Here is a 22,936-nt window from a genome sequence, read left to right on the forward strand (position 1 = left end):
TGAGAACAGAAATTGCCCAGCAGCGGTGCAGAAGGCCCCATTACCTAAAGTGGTGCTTCAGGTTAATAACAGTTTCAAGTTAAGAACGGACCCCCAGAACGAATTAACTTCTTAACCCGAGGTAGCACTGTACTTGTTAACAATGTGAGGTGTTTTGTCTCCAACTGTACCTTCATCAATAAAAATAGTGCAGGAAGTGTCAAAATTAAGGGAGCCCAAAGTCAAATAGACTTTTAAGTCCATTTCATCCCCATCAAGCACTCAGCTTATTCCTTTCACCCCGACAGTATTCAGATACTTACCTACCCATTTCAGAACAGTTTGATCAGGCAAGGTACAGTAAGAGAGACTTCTATTGTCAGCCAAATGTTACAGATTCATAAGACACAAACATAATCCCCAGGACCAATGGTACAAATAGGAACTGAAAAGAAAAGATTGCAGTGATATTAAAAAGATGGTACTTTTATTCAGATCCAACATCTGATGAGCACAAAAACTAAACCAATGTAACAAATTATTAGCAATGATCCCTGATCTATATCCTACCCTTCTTTCAAAAAGTACAGGATGGTGTGCATGGGACTGTCCTATTTTAACCGCACAACTGGGCTAAGGATAGTGAAGGCCTCTCAGATACATCTCTAACAATTCACCAAACCATACTGTGTGAGGGCATGGCAATATGAAATACATGTTCTGAGGGGCTCAATTCATCTCTCATATCTGAAGCAAGTGCACTAACACAGTTACTTACAAATTGGAGGTACAGGCAATTTTATTATTATTAAATTTATCTCACCCTTCCTTCCGAAGAAGCCCAGGGCTAGCTTACACTACTTCCACTGAAGCTAGCAGAGCAATGTGAGGTTATGTAAACTTCCCACTTAACTGAATGCAGTCTGATGCTTGATGACCTTCCAGCATACATTTGCTGAAATTCATCTTCTGTATCAGTGCAATTTGATGCTGAAGCAAGCAACAAAACTGCTAGCTTCCAGCTATAAATAACCAGTAGAACACACTATTTTAAATAACATTTCAAAACACAAAAACCCACATTATACAATCAAGGCCTTAACTGCAATAAGATTTCAAGTCTTATTACCAAGTTAAACCCTACTTTCTAAACAGAATTTGAAGCAATCGGCAGGGTGTGTGTGTGTGTGTGTATAAAGAATATATATAATGATTACAACTTTACAAACTAGAACCTTGAATCAGAAACAAATTGGCTGCTAGCAGATGCAACACTATCATAATATGTTCAAAAAATCCATTTCATGCATGTATGAGAATTGCTTGACATCACTATGACATCAGTTGAAGCATTTTCTTTTGCCCACATTGTTTGATTTCAAATTGCATGGACAAAGGCACAGATTTTGATGGTGTCACTCAACACACTGATTGAGAGCACCTGCAAACCTTGCTTTCAGCATAGATCAATTGCACTCAGAAGCTCTGTTTGGGAGCTGCCATGTGGAACAAATCCCAGCAGGCTTGCCTTTGGGGCAACATTTAAAAGGTACCACATACAAAATTTGCCTGGCAAAGAACATTTAGAGGAGAATTTTAAGGCTTCCAACTATTTCTCTGCAACTGTGTTTTACCTGTTCCACACCTGATGTCATATGTGGCATCAGGTACGGGGCAGGTGGGGAAATGGTCTCATGGGCCAGAGGTTTCCCAACATTGTTGAAGGCATTAATGCAGACTCTGCAGTCTTCTTATGAGTAATTTCCACTTAACAACTTATGGTTTGAAATGGAACTCCAAGTGTGCGTGTTCCAAATTATGACACTGCAACATGAAGTACTTATAATTACTTACCTCTGAAACATTGTGACCTTCCGCAAACTATACCAGCTATTTAATACAAATTACATATCTTAATAGTTCCATGCAAAGAATGCTGGAAGAAGCCATATCATGCAGAAACTAAATGGAGAATAGAAGAAAAAACAAGATATTAAAATGGGATTTTCATTAAAATCAGCAGATCTGCTGAACTTAAAAACCAAGTTACACTGTCAGTATAATACCCTGTTGCTAGGTTACATTTAACAGCACAATGAAGCAAGTAGATCCCAGACTTGAAAGGATGGAGGTCTATGAGGAAGAAAATATGCAAAAAGGTTCATCTTTCATCTCAGGATTAAAGAATACTTCGTTTTTATTACATGTCTGCATGTTATGTAATACATGGGCTCCTATGCTTTAAGACATTAAGAATTACCTTGGCTGCATCTAACTAGCCTCTTTTTTTGCTAAGCTAAAAAGCTCTCAATGTTGCAACTTTTCGAACCAGGGGAGCTGATGCAGCAGCTGGATAATATGCCCTTTTCTGCACTTGGTTCTTTCCACATAACAAGCATGAGATTTTTAGGAAGCTGACGGCTATAGCACAGGGACAGGGGACCTCTAGCCCCCAAGGTGCTGCTGAACCACAATTCCCATGATCCCTCAGTACTGGCTATGGGGCTGATAACAGCCCAACAACATCTGGAGGGTGACAGGATCCAGCCCAGGACACAGTTTCCAATAGCCAGCCAGCTGTGGGAAGCTGCTACACACACTTCATGTTTCACCGCAGTTTATACGAACGCTTCTCTTGGTTTACCCCTGACACCAGCCTGGCCCGGGACAGCCATTCAAACAGAGGACTTTCCTCCTCCGCCGCCGCCGCAGGAACGAGGGGCGGGGGGGGGCACCCACCCATCGCAGCGGGCGCTTCCCGCACGGCTTTCCCGCAGCTCCGCCGCGGACCCCACACCAAACCCCCGTTCTCCTCAAAAATGGCTCCGAGAGGCTCCTCCCCCGCCGGGAACCTGCCCTTCCTCCCTCGCCTTTTCAGACACGGCGGAAGGGAAGCCGGCGGCGGCGGCGGCGCCACTGGGCGCGAAGGAAGAACCCAGGAGTCCGAGCTGGCCGCGCAACATACGCGCGCGCGCTGCCCTCCCCTCCCCGCCAAACTTCACCTCAGCCGCCTCCTCTGCGGCTGCTCCGGGCCGCGCGCCGGGCGCCGGGCGCAAAGCGACACCTCAGCCATCCTCCACTTCCGGGTCTCGGAGGACCGGGCGTCGGAAGTGACGTCAAATGCGATAGCCGAACGGGGTGGGACGCAAGAGCCGCCTCAACCATAGAGTTTCAGGAAGAAGCAGCGCGCAGTCGCCTCAGGGTCCCTTTGGGCACACTTCCGGTGTAAACATAGATCTACAAACATAAAGAAAAGGGGGGGAATCTCTTTCATTTATCACCTTGATATACCGAGATGGCGACTGGCCACGGGCGCTTCTTTCGCAGGGCATCATGGGAGTCTGGCTCGGCGCAGGGGATGATGGGACTTTGGCTTTGCCTCCGCTGCTTTAAACCGCGGATCGGGCCCTGGCGGCTCGGTAGCCGGGGAGGAGGAGCAACGCTTTCCCCGACTGCTCGGGCGCCGCCGCAAGACTCCCTTCGAATGCATTTGCCGCAGCCCCAGCTTTCCCTTCCGTGCAGGAATAGGAAGGAATCGACGCGCGAATGGAATTGGGGGAATTTACTTTTTTTTTCCAGGAAGGAGGGAAAAAAGGAGGGGACACCCGGATTTGAACCGGGGACCTCTTGATCTGCAGTCAAATGCTCTACCACTGAGCTATATCCCCTGGCCTGTGGGCGCTGAAGAGCTAGGAAGGATAGTTGTGACATCTAGTTCTTCCATCATTTCACCTCCAGCCTCTTCCAGTAATAAACTGATTGGCTGTTGTCGTGGCTAACTATAATTATGCTTAATTTTGTATTCTGCATAATAGGTAAGTGCTTTGTTTTCTTCTGTGTGATGGGGGTAGAGCATTTGACTAAGGAACCCTCCCTCCTCAAGTAAGGCTTTTAAGTCTATATAGAATCTAAAATTACTTGACTGCACTGCTGATCACCCCATTATTTAACACCCAGTGTTTTCTTTAAAGGACAGTGCTGTAGTGGTGTTGCAGCATGGGCTGTGAGGAGAACTTAGTCCCCATTCAAAAACAAGTGCTGCCTCATTTTTAGCTGAGAGGTAGAGTGCATACACCAAGAAGATCATGATGAGAGCAGAGAACTCATTCTTCCTTTGATTTGATTTTGTATTCTGTGTGATAGGTTGGATTATTTTTGTTTATATGTGCGTATAACTCAATAATCAAACATATAACTGATGATGGGAAAAGTTCCCTAGTTCATCTCCTCATAGGAAAGGAGCTCCATAGTAGAGTATTCACAGAGAGCTACTGTTGGAGAAGGTGGACCAGCGGTCTGACGCCCTGTGCAACTTCACGTGTCTGTGAATCTGTTCCTCAACCTAGTGCCCTCCAAGAGTTTTTGGGTTCCTGCATTGCAGGGGGTTGAACTAGATAGCCCATGGAGTCCCTTCCAGCTCTACAATTCTATGATTCTCCAATCATTTTTGAACTCCTGTCGGCCTTTGGCTAACTGGAAGGCACCAGGCTGGGGAAGACCATAAGGAGAGTTTGTCATACAAGTCTGCTTTAAAAGTGTACTGCTGCTGATATGCAGCCTTACTGCATCCAGTGCTGCAGGATGGTTTGCATCCGTCTAATAAGCTGAGCAATAGAACTAGCCCTGCTCTTGACATTCCTTTTTTTTATAAGATATTTATTAAGATTTTTTTCACACATTACAATAAAAATGGAAAAATAAAGAGAAAAATGCAAAATAAAAACAATTAAAAACACATTAATTTTCCGTTTCTTATTTTCCTTAAGCTTATTTCCCCGGACCTCCTCATGCCTCCCTTTTTTGTATTCCACTTAAATTTATTAGTTCAGCAAATCCTTACCATTAAGCTTTTACCCATTTATAGACCTTTGTTTCATATTCTCTTAAAGCATTACAGCTGGAAACCACTTAATTTCTATCCAACATCATTCTAACATTCATTAATTTTACAATATTTCTGTAAGTAATCTTTAAATTTCTTCCAATCTTCTTCCACCGACTCTTCTTCCTGGTCCCGGATTCTTCCAGTCATTTCTGCCAATTCCATATAGTCTATCACCTTCATCTGCCATTCTTCCAAAGTGGGTAGATCTTGTGTCTTCCAATACTTTGCAATGAGAATTCTTGCAGCTGTTGTAGCATACATAAAAAAAGTTCTGTCCTTCTTTGGCACCAATTGGCTGACTATGCCCAGGAGAAAGGCCTCTGGTTTCTTCAAGAAGGTATACTTAAATACCTTTTTCAATTCATTATATATCATTTCCCAGAAAGCCTTAATCCTTGGGCACGTCCACCAGAGGTGAAAGAATGTACCTTCAGTTTCTTTACATTTCCAACATTTATTGTCGGGCAAATGATAGATTTTTGCAAGCTTGACTGGGGTCATGTACCACCTGTATATCATTTTCATAATATTCTCTCTTAGGGCATTACATGCCGTAAATTTCATACCTGTGGTCCACAACTGTTCCCAGTCAGCAAACATAATATTATGTCCAACGTCTTGTGCCCATTTAATCATAGCAGATTTGACCGTTTCATCCTGAGTATTCCATTTCAACAGCAAGTTATACATTCTTGACAAGTTCTTAGTTTTGGGTTCTAACAGTTCTGTTTCTAATTTTGACTTTTCTACCTGGAAGCCAATTTTCTTATCCAAATTGTATGTCTCCATTATCTGATAATAATGAAGCCAATCTCTCACTTTGTTTTTTAATTTTTCAAAGCTCTGCAATTTCAATTTGCCTCCTTCTTGTTCCAAGATTTCCCAATAAGTCGGCCATTTGGCCTCCATATTGAGCCTTTTCAGAGCTTTTGCTTCCATTGGTGACAGCCACCTTGGGGTTTTATTTTCCAATAAATCCTTGTATCTTATCCAAACATTAAACAATGCTTTCCTGACAATATGATTTTTGAATGCTTTATGTGCTTTAACCTTATCATACCATAGATATGCATTCCATCCAAATACATTGTTAAAACCTTCTAAATCCAAAATGTCTGTATTTTCAAGAAGTAGCCATTCTTTCAACCAGCAGAAAGCTGCTGATTCATAGTAAAGTTTAAGGTCTGGGTTCCATTGTCTACACATGGAATGTCAAGAGCAAACCTTAAACTGCTCTTGACATTCCATGTGTAGACAATGGAACCCTCCAGACTGGTCTTTTATTGGAAGTGTATTGTGCCTTGTGGGACATCTTTGGGAAAAGAAAAGGCTAAGGAGTAAACCCTACACAAATTCAGACTGGAGTCCCTAAGACAATTGAATGGTGCCTTATACTGCTCCCTGCAGCAACTCCTGCAGCCAAGCTGGTGCCAAATGTATTGCTCTGCTTTCCTTTGGACCACACCAGCGAGGCCAAGAGGGGAGTCTTGTTGTCTGGGTAGCCCAGGCCCTCCATACACACTGCCCAGACTTGCACCCTGGGGAGATCACTTTGGTGCAACAAAAGTGCGCACACAGCTGGACATTTATGGTATGAAAAGTTATAGGATTTCAGCAGGAAGTTACAGGTGTGCGCTTATTGGAAATGAGGCAGCATGATCACCCAAAAACCTTACTGACACAAATATCATTGAAAACAGGCTCATGTGGTATGACTGCTCTGAATGTGAAATAAAAGGGATATCTGGAATAACGTGTGGATAGGGAGCAAGATGGGCTACAGATTCCCCCCAGCCCACATAACCAGAGTTTGCAATTGCATGAAGTCTAAGGGTTGTAGCCAGTGCAAGTCCTACTAAGAGTAGACCTATTGAAATCAATGGACATGAGTATCTTAAGTCCACTGATTTCAATGTGTCTACTCTGAGTAGGACTAGTGTTGAATATGGCCTTCGAGTGAAAGGGATCCTCAGATGGAGCACTTCTGGTGGTCTCTGATGTTTGGCAGCCTTTACTAGGGACTGAACATTGATTATAGCAGGTCCTGCCCTGTAGGAAAAAGCCCTGCCACTAGAATAATCTCTGCCCACTTTCAAATGTCTGCTGACAATTTTGTATATTGTACTCTGCCTTGCTGTATTTTTATGAAAAGTGTGGTTAATAAATATTTAAATATATAGGTAAATAAATAGTTTCCCCTATCCTCATCCTTTCTGCTGGGGAATGCATACCATTATCAAAGCACTGCAGTGAAAAGGAAGTGACATTTGCTGATATTTTTTACATTGAGTCTTGTGTAAAGGTGTCCCATACATGGAGGATGGGGGTTTCAGACATGGGCTGTGTACACACTACACCTTTAAAGCACATTCTTTCCCTCAAAGCACTATGAGGGGTAAACTACATCAGCCAGAATTCTTTTAGGGAAACTGACTTGACAATGTTGGGTTTTGAGAGGTAAAGCATGGGAGATAACTGCCGGCAACTGGGACCCTTTCCTACATTAAGTAGCAAGCCCCAAGGAAGCTATGAGGTCCCAGTCACACAGAAAACCTTTGGCTGGGTTTGCTAACAAGGAACCTCATGCTGAAACATTCCAGGGTGTACCGTGGATAAAGGCAATGACTGTGAACATTCCTATCCATAGCCCATTTCTTTCAAATTTGTAGCATTTGCATTGTTATTTGAGGGTCATCTAGTGAAATCCTCTGCAATGCAGGAATCTCAGCTAAAACATCCATGGCAGATGACCATCCGACCTCTGCTTCAAAACCTCCAAGGAAGGAGAGTCCACCACCTCTCGTGGGCGTCTGTTCCACTGCTGAACAGCTCTTACTGTCAGAAAGTTTTCCCATATATTTTGTCAGAATCTCTTGCAACTTGAAGCCATTGGTTCAAGTCCTACCCTCTAGAGCAGGAGAAAACAAGCTTGTATAGAGGAGTACAGGGTCAGGTTTAAGGTGCTGGTTTTGACCTTTAAAGCCTTAGGCGGCCTAGGACCCACGTACCTATGGGACCGCCTCTCCTGGTATGCCCCACGGAGGACCTTAAGGTCCACAAATGACAACACTTTGGAGGTCCCAAGTCACAAGGTGGTTAGATTGGTCTGCACTAGGGCCCAGGGCCTTTTCGGTACTGGCCCTGATTTGGTGGAACGCTCTGTCACAAGAGACTAGGGCCCTGCGGGTCTTGACATCTTTCCGCAGTGCCTGCAAGACAGAGCTGTTCTGCCTGGCTTTTGGTTTGGACTCAGTCTGACCCTTATGTTTTTGATTTATGGGCTACTTTTAAAATGAGGCTGCATTTTAAATTGCATTTTAACCTGTATTTTAAATTGGTTTCCCCCCCTATTATGTTTTTGAGTGTAATTTTACTGATGTTAGCCGCCCTGAACCTGGCTCTGCCTAGGGAGGGTAGGGTATAAATAGAATTTATTATTATTATTATTATTGTTATGTATTGAAGTTCTCACCCTGGCCACCAGGAGTATTGTGTATGTAGTTTTCACTCAGGTCCACGTCAGTTATTTTAGGCGGGAAACCCTGGGTTGTTGTTGCTACAATGTTGACAGCCGGCTGCCTATAAAAGCAGGCTGGCTGAGCTGTTTGCTGTTCAGTTCTGTTCCAGCTTACAAATAAAGAGCTGCTTTGGAATAATCGCTGTGTCGTCTGCTATGTCTACCCACTATTCAACAATTATTATTATTATTATTATTATTATTATTATTATTATTATTATTATTCTGTGTGACAGCCCTTAAGACATTTGAAGATGGCTATCATATCTCCTCTAAGTCTCCTCTTTTCCAGGCTAAATGTACCCAGCTTCTTCAAGTGCTCTTTGCAAGGCTTTGTTTCCAGATCCTTGATAATCCTGGTTGCCCTCCTCTGCGGACATTCCAGCTTGTCAACATCCTCCTTAAATTGTGGTGCCCAGAACTGGACACAGTATTCCAGGTGTGGTCTGAACAGAGTGCTACTATTACTTCCCTTGATCTGGACACTAGACACCTGTTGATGCAGCCTAGAACAGCGTTAGCTTTCCCCCCTGCTGCGTCACACTGTTGACTCATGTTTAGCTTGTGGTCCACCAAGACCCCTAGATGTTTTCACGTGGACTGCACAAGTACTGGGAAAATGCTGGAACCCCTGGACCCTCTTATCACTTGGATATTGGGGTGCGCACAGCCATATACAGTATTAAAATTATGTTAGTGTTTTATGTTATTATTCATGTATTGTGAAACCGTACCTTGTATTTGAGAACTTCTAGAAATTACAAGTATTTTTTTAAAAACAAAAACAAAACAAAACAAAACAATGCTATTTCATGCTGAGCAACAGGAAGTGATGTTTGCTGGCATTGATTGACCTAGGTGAGAGATTTGCTAAAGTGCTGCCTAGGGGGTCGAAGTACCAGGGTGTCATGTTTAAGGACCCTACAGGAAAAACACAGGGAGGTCATTGTGTCAACGCCTTGGTGGAAATGCAGCTGAATACACACAGGTCCTAGGCAGTCATTCACAAGAGGAAGGAACAAAATAGCTTAAGTGACAGGATCATACCTAGAAGGGCACGCATGGCACTTGCACTGTGGGAACTGTCAAGAATAGAATGTTTTTAACACATGTCTAAAAAGATGTTTAAAGCAGAAGAAAGCTTTTCTGTGGTGCCTTCTCACCAGATTGTCCCCATCTGTATGTGGATTTATTATGCATGAATGTTAATACCAATTTAAAAACACTACAGCCCTTTCAAAGGGCTGCTGCATCTCTGTTGAATGAACACCAGCCATAGGAACATAGGACTGAGTCAAATCATTAGTCCCTGCAGCTCAGTATCTTCTCCAATGATTGGCAGTAGCTCTCCATGGTTTCAGACGGGGGCCTCTGTCTCCCAACCCCACTAGGAGAAAGAACTCCAGACCTTTGGCTTGCTACTGAGTTGTGGTCCTTCCTCCTAGCCCATGTGCATGCCCACAAGTATGTGATTAATGCAGTGCTTTTTTCTTTAAAAATGTTTAAGGGTACTCTCCTTTTCCTACTCATATTGAAGTACTGCCCCTCAATGAGGCCAAACTTAGATTCACAAAATGTTTACGGGTATGCGTACCCCCTGCATCCCCCCAGAAAAAAGCACTGGATTAATGTATATTTTACTGGCTGGCTGCCTGGCTGATATCCCACTCTATCCCATGGGCTCAGAGTGATTTTTAGTGGTCAGCAAACCTCTGTCAAATTTTAATAGCCCCATCTTCAGTCTAAGAAATCAATTGTTTAGGGGATAAAACAGACCAACTAAAGACAATATTGCAAACAGAAAATCTATTTAAAAGCCCCAAAGAAACCAAAGTTGCTGTACTACACCAAGTGGTGCCATCAGGGCAGAACTTTGAGGCAGATGTCGAGCAGCATGGCCAGGTTTGGGGGGGGGGCAAATGCCACAGGACAGGCTTGCCATATTTTCACATTGGTAAAATAATACACATAACCATCTAAGGAACCCTCCCTCCCCAAGGAAGGCTTCTAAGTCTAGAGTCTGAAATTACTTGACTGCACTGCTGATCACACCATATATAACCCAGTGTTTTCTTTAAAGGACAGTGCTGTAGTGGTGTTGCAGCATGGACTGTGAGGAGAGCTTAGTCCTCGATCCAGTGGTGATGGTTGTTAAGAATTCCTGCAGTCATGGGATTGTTGTCTATCACATGACGGTGTATGTTTTGACTCCACAGAGTGGCAAGTGATGGAGACAGGATATTTGTGTTAATGTGTTCCATGAAGTGGGACTATTGCCCTTTGTTCTTTCTCTTTGCTGTCTGATACTAGAGAGAGAGGGAACCATGTTGCAGTGTTCCGTGTGTGTTTATATGTAAATAAAGTTGATTAGCCAAAATGCTGAGTTGCTGAGATCTGTTACATGAACTGCGCAGACTCTGCGGATCCCTAAGTCTGTCGGTGTCTGTTGGCATCGGTCGCCGTGATGTTTGGGCTGAAGAAAGTTTTTGAAGCTCCCGAACGAACGACCAGGAGGGAAAGAACATGCCAGTCGGGAAGGTGTCTCTGCCAGGGTCCTACTCAAGTGTAGGCCGAGCTCCTGACACTGGAGCTTTGACTGGGAAGGAAGTAGATGGATAGAGGTTCACTTTTCTTCTTCTTTTTTATAATTTTTTTATTAAGCAATTTTAACATAATCAATTATCAGTCATATTATTACATACATTCTTTCCCCCCTCCCCCCTCAACCCCCTCCCCCAAAGACTTCCCTCAGCTCCTTTCTCTGATTTCTCAACACATTTTATTCTCTGCATATTATAAAATTGTACATATCTTTGTCTTATCTATCATATATTCAACTAATAAAATTTGTGAATGTTTATTCAAAACCCGCCAAAGAGTCCAATTCTTTTTGTTGTCTTTTTAAGTAATTTGTAAAAAGCTCCCATTCTTCCGTGAAGTCAAAATTGTCATTGTCTCACAATTTGTACCTCAATTTAGCCAGTTCTGCATAGTTCATCAATTTCTCTTGCCACTGTTCTTTCGTCGGGATTTCTTCATTCTTCTATCCTTGTGCTAGCAAAACTCTTGCAACTGTTGTAGCATACATAAATAAGTTCTTTGTTTTCCTTGGCAGGTCTTGTCCTACAATCCCTAACAAAAATGCTTCTGGTTTTTTTCTTTTTTTACAAATGTCATTTTAAACATTTTTTTTCAGTTCATTGTATATCATTTCCCAATTTTTTTTAATTTTTCTACATTCCCACCACATATGATAAAAAGTCCCCTCTTTTTCTTTACATTTCCAACATATGTTTGACCCGGTTTTGTACATTTTTGCTATCTGTACTGGTGTTATATACCATCTATACATCATTTTCATATAGTTTTCTTTCAAAAGAAAGTTGATGTGCCTCTTTTCATTCTGCTAGTTGTTCCTTGTACTTGTGGGGTGTCACTATATGAGCTTGAAACTTTAAAATGGGGGGGGGGCGTTCCAGAACCAAACCTTAAACCAGGAAGGTAAAGCAAGGTGAGGGAAAGGGGTGATTAAAAGGGTCAGAAGTAGGATTGCCAAATGATGAGAAAAACAACAGCCTAAACTGCTAGTGTGCCTTTTACAGCCAAAATAGGGTGTGGCCATAGCAGCAGAGAGGGGGTTGCCAAGATTTCGGGGTTGTGGACACATTTACAAACCAGAGCGATTGTCATGGCCCCCCCAAGCACTGCTGGACTGCGACCCCATCACCCCCAATAAGTGGCTAAGTTAGCCAGGGATGATGCTGAGGATATTCTAGCTGGTAAAAGGTTCAGAAAAGAGAAACCCAAATGATCTAGTGGCTACAGCAGCTCTCCCAATGAAGAAAGCTTACACCATTTGGGGGTTGTTAGTCTCGGGAAAAGGCGAGCAAAAGGAGACATGATAGAAGTGTATAAAATTATTAAGAGTGCTTTGATTTAGTGCTAAAGAGGGGAAAGGGAGAAACCACTTTCTAAGCACGGGTCAAGTGGAAGTGCAGATGAGTCCTAAGTCTATCAATGTTTACTAACCACAATATTTATGTTCTATCTCCTCTGTTGGAGGCAGAATGCCTCAATGCTCGTTCTGGGAATCAGAAGTAGGGAGAGTGCTGTTGCCCTCTGGTCCTGCTTTGGGGCTTCCCATGGGCCTCATCCACCAGGCTCTTTTTAAATTCTTATGATAGAATTGTAGTCCAGCATCTGGGGACCCAAGGATGAAGAAGAACACAGGTGCAGGTAATACTGAGCTCTTCATCTGACTGGGTAGGAGTTCACAGAGGAGATGAGAGGAGGACCAGAGGCTTCCTGGTATACTGCACAGCCTCTCAGCTGCAGCTACTACATTGCACCAACTCTCAAAACAAAGTCACAGGGATTCATTTCTACCACTGTGGGGCAGTGGAACTCTTAGCACAGCTGTGTCTGATGCGGCTGCTAGTGCCAAGTCATGCTCCTTGCGTCTAGGGGCGCCATGTCACAGTGGGCGGGGGACGGGTGCAGCTCAGACCCCGTGTTTCAGACGGCCCTTCAAGAGCAGCTATATTTCTGGGTCTATAGGCGAAACATATTGTTACAGTAAAATGGGCTATATATTGGACAAAACAGCTGGTGTCCATGTGACCTTTTCTTGTTCTGCGTTAATAGCAAGACTGCAGCTATTATGGGGTGTAAAGAGTACAATGCTGGGTTGCATCCAACCAAGGAAGTAGACCCATTTAAATGTGTTTGTTATGTTGAAAAACTTCAATGGATCTACTCTGAGTAAGATTAGCATCGGATACCATCTATTCTTTAGATTTTTTTGTCAGTTTAACTGGGTCCTTCAAACTTGGGGCCCCCAACGTGGCATTCATGGGCACCATGGAGCTAACAGACACCCGCTTTATTACCTGCCAAGGCCTCCTGTTCCTCCCAATCATTATTTTTTAAATTTGAGCCTTATTTGGCTGGTTATGTTTTGGTTGTTTGTTGGGGAGGTTGCCTGTTTTCTGTGGGTTATGGGTGTTGCCTGCTTTTTTGTGTCCGTTTTTGTTTTATTTGGGATGTGTAGGTGACTTACCTTTTTTCGGAGGGGGCATACCTGAGCAGCACCAGTTTTTCTTCTGTGACATTGGTATTTTGCAGTTCCCGTAAGAGATTTCCAAATGTGCCCCCAGGTCACAAAATGTGGGAGACTCCTGTAGAAAGGGGCAAAATTGGCTCCTAACACTGGTTTTCTGACTTGCAGCAACTAGGACTTTTGCTGCCCCCCCCTACCTTTGCAACTAGCCAGTTCCTGACAAAGAGGCACTGTGGCAGTTCAAGGACACATTCCAGCCAAGCAAAGACACTTGAGAAGGAGTGGAGCAAGACCAGTGAAGGGGTGGCTTAAGAATAGTTGGAGGAAGAGTCCCAAGGGCCAGACAGAGTGGCCTGGGGGGCCACATTCAACCCCAGTCCTGGGGTTCCCCACCACTGATATAGGTCACATCCAAGCCATACATTTACAGCACTCTTATACCACTTTTAAAAGTCGTGGTTCCCTGCAAAGTTTCCCAGGAACTGAAGTTTGCCACTGACCTATAGTTCTCAGGACAATTGGCAAGCTACAATTCTCAGAATCCACATTCCCCATTATAGGTTGTTCTGTACCATTATCTAAGGGAGACTTCTATTTATAGTTGTTGTATATTAAAAACTAAAAAAAGTTTATAAAAAGGTCATGAATCAATGAGTAATAGCCACAAATAGCTCTCCAGGAATCTAGTTGCTTACTAAGCCTTGCAGTTCCCAACTCAATCAGATGATGTATCATTCTCAAGTCTCTTGTGACACAGCTGGTCAGCACATCCAGCTATTCACTGGGCCAAACAAGACAGCCATTATATATTACAAGGTTTTATTATTTCTAATGAAAGCTTCTATGTGGGGTTAAGTAGCAGCTGGAGGAGTAAGGGCTACCTTTCGCATCCGTGCACTGTGCTTCTGATTCGGATTGTGCTCTCTTGGGCAGCTATTTACGTTTGAAAAACTAAGACACTTAGTTGCAACCATGCATTTCAATGTCACATTTAGTTTGATCCCAGAAAGTGATCACTGTCGGTGGCTTCCTCTTCCTTTAACTTATGGGCCCAAGATACTTTTGCTGCTGAACTCTGCTGAGGTCCAGCTGTACCCCAGGCTGACGTAGGACCAGTATTGTTGTCCTGATCATAATGCCTGGGTTTATGATGTTGGAGAGAGAGGTTTGGAAGAAAGGATCCTACTATCCAGTAGCAGAGTTAGCACAATGGCTTCAAGCACATGAAAACTTGTTCAGATTTACATCTGCCCTCATCCACCTTTAAACAAAGTTCCCCACAGAAATACTTAGGCTAGAATAAATCACAGACACTTAGCTTTGCAAGTAAGTGAACATTTTACTCACAGAGTTTCCAGATTTTTCAGCAAACAAGTCTCCATCTGTTGGCAGTAAAACAAAGAAGAAGAACGCCTTTAAAAAGGAAAGTACTTGGTTTCCTTACAAAAAAAGATCATGCAATCTTTGGGTTAGCAGAGATGCAGTCTTTAAAGACTCCTTTCAGAGTGATTCAGTTCACTTGCAGACAGCCAAGGTCTCATGGCTTCTTGCTTGTTTCAGGAAGCATGAAGAGAAAAATGCTGAAAAGTGGGGTGGGGTAGGGGAGAGCAGAGCCTGCTGAGAGGATGTCAAACTACACCCACTTGCAACCTGAGCTTAGGTTTACCCTTTCATGCACCCTTTCATGTGAGCCACTAACTGTATATTACAGCAACATCAGGCCAATTCCAACTGCACATCTTCGTGGCTCAACAGGGCATGCAGTTAAACTATTAATCAAAAGGAAGATGTTTGGATCTCTTCTCACCCCGAGCCCTGATAGCCGCCATGTGTGGTGCCTGCCTCTCTTCCCTCAAAGAGAGGTAGGGTGACTACTTTCACATTGTCACAGAAGACGACACAGATTTGTGTAAGTAGATCAATAAATAAATGTGCTGATTTATATGTATAGATACAACTTTAGAAATCATTAATGTAATTTAATCAGAAATGCAGAATTTTGCAGCATAGTGGAGAAGACAGTGACTATATGACCTGCTTGTGGACCCGCTCAGTGTGCTGTCAGGTTGATGTGCAGGGACACATTAGTCCCGCAACATCTGGGGGGCCACAGGCTCCTTATCCTCGTGCTTCTGTGTTCTTGACATGATTATATATGGATGCAAATGTGACTACTGTAAAATTTCTAATGGCTTTTTATTGCTGTGAGTTGCTTTGAGCTCAACCTGGTTGCTTGGGAAAAGTGGCACACAAATCAAAAGCAATATTAAATCAAATCAATAGCAACCTTACATCAACATTGGCAGTGGGAACAAATCCTCCACCATAGCACACAGTAACAGGCATAGGCGATAGAGTAAGCCATTTTGTTACATGCTCTGTCCCCACATACCTTGTGGCTGCGTCTCCCTGCCACCGAGTGTCTGCCTAATGATTGGGCCGGCCCTGAAGGCAAAGGTGGCAATGCAGATTTTGCCCACAGTAGGACCTGCAGTGTTGGGTGCAAGTGTGACAGAGGTGTACTAGGCTTCTAAGCAACTCCTGGCACTTATTGGTAACTGAAGGATCTTTTATTACCTTCTCTGTGTGAAAACAGGAGGCTTCATGCTGTCCTTTATATTCTACAGGTAAACTTTGGTTTTCACAAAAGCCTGCCTGAACCATTCTGGACACCTGTTCCTGTACATCTGCAGATGTTCTTAATTAGACATGGGTCAACCAGCCCAACTAAGCCTCCCTCTAGAGGAGCTTTTGCCCACCTGGCAACCTCTAGAAGTTAAGTACTACAACTCCCTACATTTGCAACCTTAAGCCCTTGTCCAATAGCACCCCTATACTAATGGCAAACTCATTCTCCCAATGCCAGTCCTTATGCAGCCAAAAGAACACCATCAGTGTACAAGAGGGAGGTGTCAGCAGGGATGGGGGGGGGGAGCACACGTTTTCCCCAAATGCAAAAAATATTTAGAAAAAATCTTAAGTGTGCAGAGCCTGCCACCGATACAGATCCACAGTATACATTTAAAACATATTTAGCATCAATTTAAAGCATGTGACTTCTCCCAAAGAATCCTGGTAACTGTAGTTTCTGCTTCACAGAGCTACCATTTCCAGCATGCTTAGCAAACTATAGCTCCCAGCATTCTTTGGGGGAAGTCATGTGCTTTAAATGAGCATTGAATATGCTTTAAATGTAAGCATGCTCTAAGCGGCTAGCATGCTCAAAGGGCATGGAGCGCTGACTGACAGTTGTGGCAGGGGGAATGGAAATTAGTGTTGGTGGGCAGATGGAATGGAGTATCCTGAAAAAGGACATGGCAGGCTGGCTGAACAGCAGCATTCCACAAGGCAACATGTTATTTTATAATCCCCAAAAGTAACCCCCCCCCCTTTCATCTCGTCTGTGTTGGAAATTATCGTGCATCTTAAAAATGGATTTGAAGCTCCTCTAAGACAAGAAGCTGACGGACGAGAAAGACATTGTAGCATTCAGGATGGGTGAGCTCCTATCTGTTCAAAACACATCTGCAGCTGCTCCCTTCTCCTCCCAAGTATCTGGTTACAACACGGAATGACTGGCATTAGCAGATACAAATTTTATGTTGAAGACAAGCAGCTGGTTGTTATATTCCTGCATTTAATTCAAATTTCAGGTTAACTGCTGGGCGGTAATAATAACACCTCCCTCCTATTAACACAGGCTTCCTCAACCTCAGCCCTCCAGATGTTTTTGGCCTACAGCTCCCATGATCCCTAGCTAGCAGGACCAGTGGTCAGGGATGATGGCTATAGTCTCAAAACATCTGGAGGGCCGAGGTTGAGTAAGCCTGTATTAACATCTGCTTGTTTATGAACCAGTATTTTAATTTAAACAGGATTGCCTAACTGTCCCAAAATACCATCAGCTGCCATGTTCAATATCTGTTCAATCTCCAGCAATTAGTAGGCAATCACATTTAGCTTCATGTCATGAAGCTTCACCTGTTGGTTTATGTTTACAAATCAGAGTCCTGTAAAAGGGCCAGGAATGGCCACTACTGCAGGGTTGGGCACTACAGCCCTCCCAATACTGTTGGACTCCAACTCTCATCAGTCCCAGCCAGCATGGCCAATGGTCAGGGATGCTGGGACTGGGAGTTCTAGGCCAGCAACATCTGGAGGGCTATAGGTGGTGATTGCAGAAGGGTGTCCAGATGCAAAAAGAGACAGGATTTCTGTACAGAGGCGTAGGAGATGAGATTCCAGCAGGTCTAACCTGTCCTGCAAGCTGCACCTGCTGAAATGCCTCCTTCTGCACAACTACTGAAGGCCTAAGAGCCCTGGTCTCTTTTGCATCATTCCTAGGTGACTCTTAGAAATGGGTACAGAGTTCAAATCACTGTGACCAGTTGTATCCCCTTTAATTTTCAAGGCACCTACACTATATTACAGGGATGGGGAATCTGTGGCCTACCAGATGTCATTGGCCTTCAACTTCCATCAAGCCCAGCCAGCTTGGACAATGGTCAGGGTGATGGGAGTTGTCTTGCTTGTGGTCTTCCCATAATGGACACCAGCCTGGTCAATGTGAGAATGGCATGCTGGATGAGGGTGGCCACTGGCCTGATCCAGCAGGCTCTTCTTACATGCAGGAGGATGGTCTTCTTTGCATCTCCCTGCCGGGAGGGTGTGCATGTACATTACGCACTGCAGAGGCCATGTGCGATTAATCTGGGCATTGTCACTTGCTCTGCATGCCTTTCTGATTTCTCCTGCCTACCAATCACTGACACCGCAGCTTCACCTGTGTTACCTGAGGCCCTCCAAACCAGAAAGACAAGTTGCTGAAGAGACTGGGTCAAGGAAGAAACACAAAAGGTGGTATAATTACTCTGCTAAGTGGAGCCGCTCCCTGTCCCAGGAAAGCTCTGCACTAGGGAAAGTGAACTGAATCGGAGTTTATGTCCTCATGGAACTTCAGGGACAAAACCTACAGGAAGCGAATGAAATGAGCCAGCAGATGTGAGCCAGCCAGCGAATCCTACGTACTAACACTCCCAAGGCAGGCAAGACGTTGGTTAGGCAGCTTGTTGTGGTCAGGAAACTGTCAATCCAGAGACAGAAGCTGGAAGTGTTTCCCTAATATTGATAGAGCCAGACTGCCCACCCACTGACTAGCTCCAGGAGCCACAGAACATCTCAAGTTGCCATTCCAAATGACTTCCACAGTCCAGATGCTTGAGAAACATCTCCTTAGAACTTGCCGATTCCCATATGAATGGGCCCCGAAGGCGGGTGCTGAAAGACTAGGCCCTTTTAGTGGGAACGTGGAGGCTGGGCAGCCAAATGCAAAAGACGACAGGGCTACACCTGCTCAAATACAAGTTTTAGTACTTGTAGGCCAGCAATATCTGGAGGGCAATAGGTAGTGGCTGCCAGGGGCACAAACTTCAGGGGGCCCTGGGCACCCACAGCCACCGGCGGAGGAAGGGGGGCGCGGTGGGTGCAGTCCGCCCTGGGTGTCATCCCTGAGGAGGGGTGACACCACTGCCCCGCCCCCATGGGACACTCGCCCCACCCCCTGGGACGCTTGCCCTGCACCCGCGGGCGGCTAACCCCTCCCGTGGGTGCACAGGATGTGTGCCACTCTGGGTGCCAGAGCAGCTAGCTCCGCCTCTGCCCACAATTTTTCTGTGGGTGCCCAGCCCATACCCCCTGCTGTAGCGGAGGCACAGGCACCAGTTCAGTTGCTGCCGTGAGGTGCGAGGTGCCAGAGCGCTCGCACGCCTCACGCCACCATGTTGCTGTTGCAGTGTCATGATATGATGTTATGACATCACATTGCATTGCGGCATCATGACTTCAAGGTGCGAGGCGAGTGCACTGGGCATTCAAAGTGTGGGGCTTGAGTCAGTGCCACTGGTGGTTGCAGTTGGTTGTCCAGATGCAAAAGAGGCCAGGATTCCAGAGGAGATTCCAGCAGGTCTAACGTGTCCTGCAAGCTGCACCTGCTGAAATGCCTCCTTCTGCACAACTACTGAAGGCCTAAGAGCCCTGGTCTCTTTTGCATCATTCCTAGGCGACTCTTAGAAATGCATACAGAGTTCAAATCACTGTGACCAGTTGTATCCCCTTTGATATTCAAGGCACTGTACTACAGGGATGGGGAATCTGTGGCCTACCAGATGTCATTGGCCTTCAACTTCCATCAACCCCGGCCAGCTTGGCCAATGGTCAAAGGTCACCTGACAACACTGTTCAGACATCAGCAGGCTTATAATGGGGATGAACGAAATCTCCTGTGAATGCCTGTATCTCAATCTGCTAAAGGCAGAGCTACAGTGACAGACTAGTTTAAAAACTGATAACCCGGCTGCTATACAATGTTCACTGAGGATGAGGTTGCCAAGGGACCTTTAGACCAGAATATCACAGCCCCATCAAGTAAAACAGATCTCTTATATCCTGACTAGGATAACTTCTGCGTCATACATTTAAAGTGTGTGGCTGCCCCCAAAGAATCCTGGTAATTGTGGGTTGCAGAGAGACGGCTTGCACTGCAGTCCACCCCAAGCCACACATGGGCATACATGGCTGATTGTGCCCTACTGCACATGCTCCTGAGAGGAAAAACGCATCTGGGAAGGAAGAAACAGTTTGCAAGGGGAGGGTTGCAGCAAGAAGCAGTGAGTGGAGAAAAGGTCAAATGGCCCCCCTTCCCCTGTGCTCAGAAGAGAGTGATCATAGGTCAGTGGTAGACTGCATGCTTTTTATGCAGAAGGTTTCATTATCATGTCTCATATTTTGAAGGGAGCCTCCAGCAGTATTTTGCAGGAAGGACTCAAACACATGCCATAATTTAAAGTGGATTAAAGTCATAGGAGCCAACTCCTAGGGGCCAAGGTCCCTTCGGTTGCCCAATAAAATATTAGTTAATAGGCATTGCAATTCAATTGGTGTGTGTGTGCCATGTCTTGTGACCAGTTATGCGGGACGGGGCTCTTTTATTTCAGTTGGCACCCTTGATTAAAATGTTCTATCTGATAATATACTGCTGCAGCAAACCCAGTCTCTGAGCAGTGCGAGGCTGCAGTGTTTCCTTTGGAGTGAGGGACAGTGGAGAATGTGGTGCCTTTATGAGATGTGGTTTATTTACACATATATACAACCTGAGCCTACAATGGAGAGGCTCACAGCATTAACACCACAAGAAGCTGCCTTGCTTCTAGCTCACATCACTCCAACTCTGCTCTCAATCCTGCCGTTGTCCTTCTAACGAGTAGTGAGTTGAGTGATGGGACCCCATCCATTTCTGTCTCGCACAGAGCCACTTCCTTTGTTTCCCTTATTGTTCCATCACCTCACCGAGACACTAGCTTGGCTATTCCAATAATTAGAAGGGGACTCAGGTATTCAGCCTACTGCCCCACCCCCCTACTCATAACAATACACTACAAATCCACACTATTTTAAAGAGAGAGAAAGAGTATTTGTGGTTTGTAAATGGATGAAGAAATGCATTGTAAAATATGGGATGAACAAATGATTAACGGGAAGACATGTAAACACTCTGCAAGCAAATCAGGATAAATTTAGGACAAATGCTCATGGTCACATAACTTCCCCACAAACAAATCAGAATGAATGCCCAATGAAGACAGGTCATATCCTGACCCCTGTGAAAGTTTTGTGCAAGTAGATCAGGATGAATGCTGAATAAACAGGTCATCTGAAGGAACCCATAATTTGCAACAGAAGAGTGGGGGTTGCCTGGGCATCATCTGGCGTGCCATCACTGGCTTCCTCTGGAAGATCTAGCAGGGCTGGTGAGCTCCAGGAACAGTCTGAAAAGTTCTGGAATCTGGGGGAACAATCTTCAGTCTACTGCTCTGCAGCTGAAACATCTGGCTAGAAAGAAGACTGTTCAGTTGGTGGGTCGTGCCCCAAACTCAGTGAGCCACCTCTATTTTTTCTTTCCTTGCTTCATAATTTAAAGAGAGGGAGGAAGGAAGGAAGGAAATACACCCATATGGAAGGAGAAATGAATAGCTTGGCAAGAGAGCTAAAGGTGGTTTGAAAAAAGGATCACAGTTTGTAGTTGCATTCACTCATCTGAGGTGCTTCCACAAAGTAACACAGGAGAACAGGATGCTAGACTAGATGGGCCATTGGCCTGACCCAGCAGCCTCTTCTTATGTCCTTATGAACTAGATGGATCAATGTTTCCTAGGTTCCCATGAGACGATGGGCCACCACTTGATTCGTAGGGAAGGGTGTGCGTCCCACACATGCTGCATCTAGGGAGGGTGCATTTTAGCGAAGATAAGAGATCCTACTGGATCTGCTAGATAACAAGGGCTAGTCTCACTTCTCAGAAAAGTTTCCTCCCACTTGGGTGCTTAAAACCGGCCGCACCTTCTTTATCGGACGGTATGCACATAGCCCAAGTTGGGAAGTGGCAGTACACACCTCCCACCCTTAGAAAGTAGCTTAAGATAAGCTTGGCTCAGTCTTCCTAATCAGTTGAAAAGTAACAAACTGTACTTTTGGAAACTGGTGGATGTGTGCCAGCTTGCTAGGACAAGGAGGCTGAAGAAGGTCAGAGTGGAAGAGGCTTATCCACCTAGTTAAGCGAGACTAACAATGCAATCCTCGCCATATCTACTCAGAAGCAAGTCCTATCTAATTTCATGGAGCCTACTTAGTCCCAGTTAAGTGGGTTAGAACTGCAGCCTTACTAGCTTGGGCATTGGGAACAATAATCTTTTTTCCCTTGGTGCCATTTTCCAGATATAAATCAGTCCCTTCTAGCTGCTATTTGCACCCAGGAGCTGGGATTACAGGTGCCTGTATCATGCCATAGAACAGGCACGGTGGACCTGAAGCCCTCCTTGTGACTTTAGCTCTCCTCATCCCCAACCAGCATGGCCAACAGTCAGGATAAGGCGAGTTGTGGGTTCCTTCCAGAGCACCTGTTTATTGAGCATTCACCCTGATTTGCTGGCACAAAGCTCATGTGGAGTTTAGACCAGTGTTTCTCAGCCTTTTTCTGACCTTGTTTCCTTCCTGTGGTCCCCCTGTTCTACCAGCAGAAAGGTAGCTATTTAAATGTTTTGTTTGTAAATAGAACATGTTTTATTTATAATTTTTATAATTTATACAGAATGCAATTACATTAAAAAAAATACTATAAGTATTTCTCGATCAATGTGACCCTTGGGATTGATGACCAGAAACAAGCTTTTTCAATCTGGCTCTGTTGCTCTGAGGGATAGCCGAAGATCACCTCTGTCCAGTATGTTAAAGTCATTTCGCGTTAGGCTGAGTAAATAATTCACACGACTGAAACCTGATTCTGCCAAATCTGAAGTAGGAAATGCCATGAAAAACACTTTTGCTTTTATCCCAAAGCTTTATCCGACTAACCCTGCTGCAAAATGATGTTGCCATAGTGGCGATCCTTCCACTGGGAAGCACGGTCACTTCTCTGTTCGCTCTACTTCTGTTTTCTCTTTCC

General features: G+C 44.6%; 1 protein-coding gene across 1 annotated transcript in view; it reads right to left on the reverse strand.

The window, feature by feature from the left end:
- Positions 1-3,110, reverse strand: part of ENTPD4 (ectonucleoside triphosphate diphosphohydrolase 4) — a 30,269-nt gene extending 27,159 nt beyond the window's left edge. Inside the window, exons 1-3 of the mRNA XM_081171904.1 lie at positions 2,982-3,110; positions 1,834-1,941; positions 303-424 (exon numbers count right to left, since the gene is read on the reverse strand). Coding sequence (XP_081028030.1) covers positions 303-310 — 8 coding nt within the window. The 5' untranslated portion in view covers positions 311-424; positions 1,834-1,941; positions 2,982-3,110. The remainder of the gene's footprint in view (positions 1-302; positions 425-1,833; positions 1,942-2,981) is intronic.
- Positions 3,111-22,936: the final 19,826 nt, after the last annotated feature.

The sequence above is a fragment of the Podarcis bocagei genome, assembly GCF_964188305.1.
Source record: "Podarcis bocagei genome assembly, chromosome: 15".
Lineage (NCBI taxonomy): Eukaryota > Metazoa > Chordata > Lepidosauria > Squamata > Lacertidae > Podarcis > Podarcis bocagei.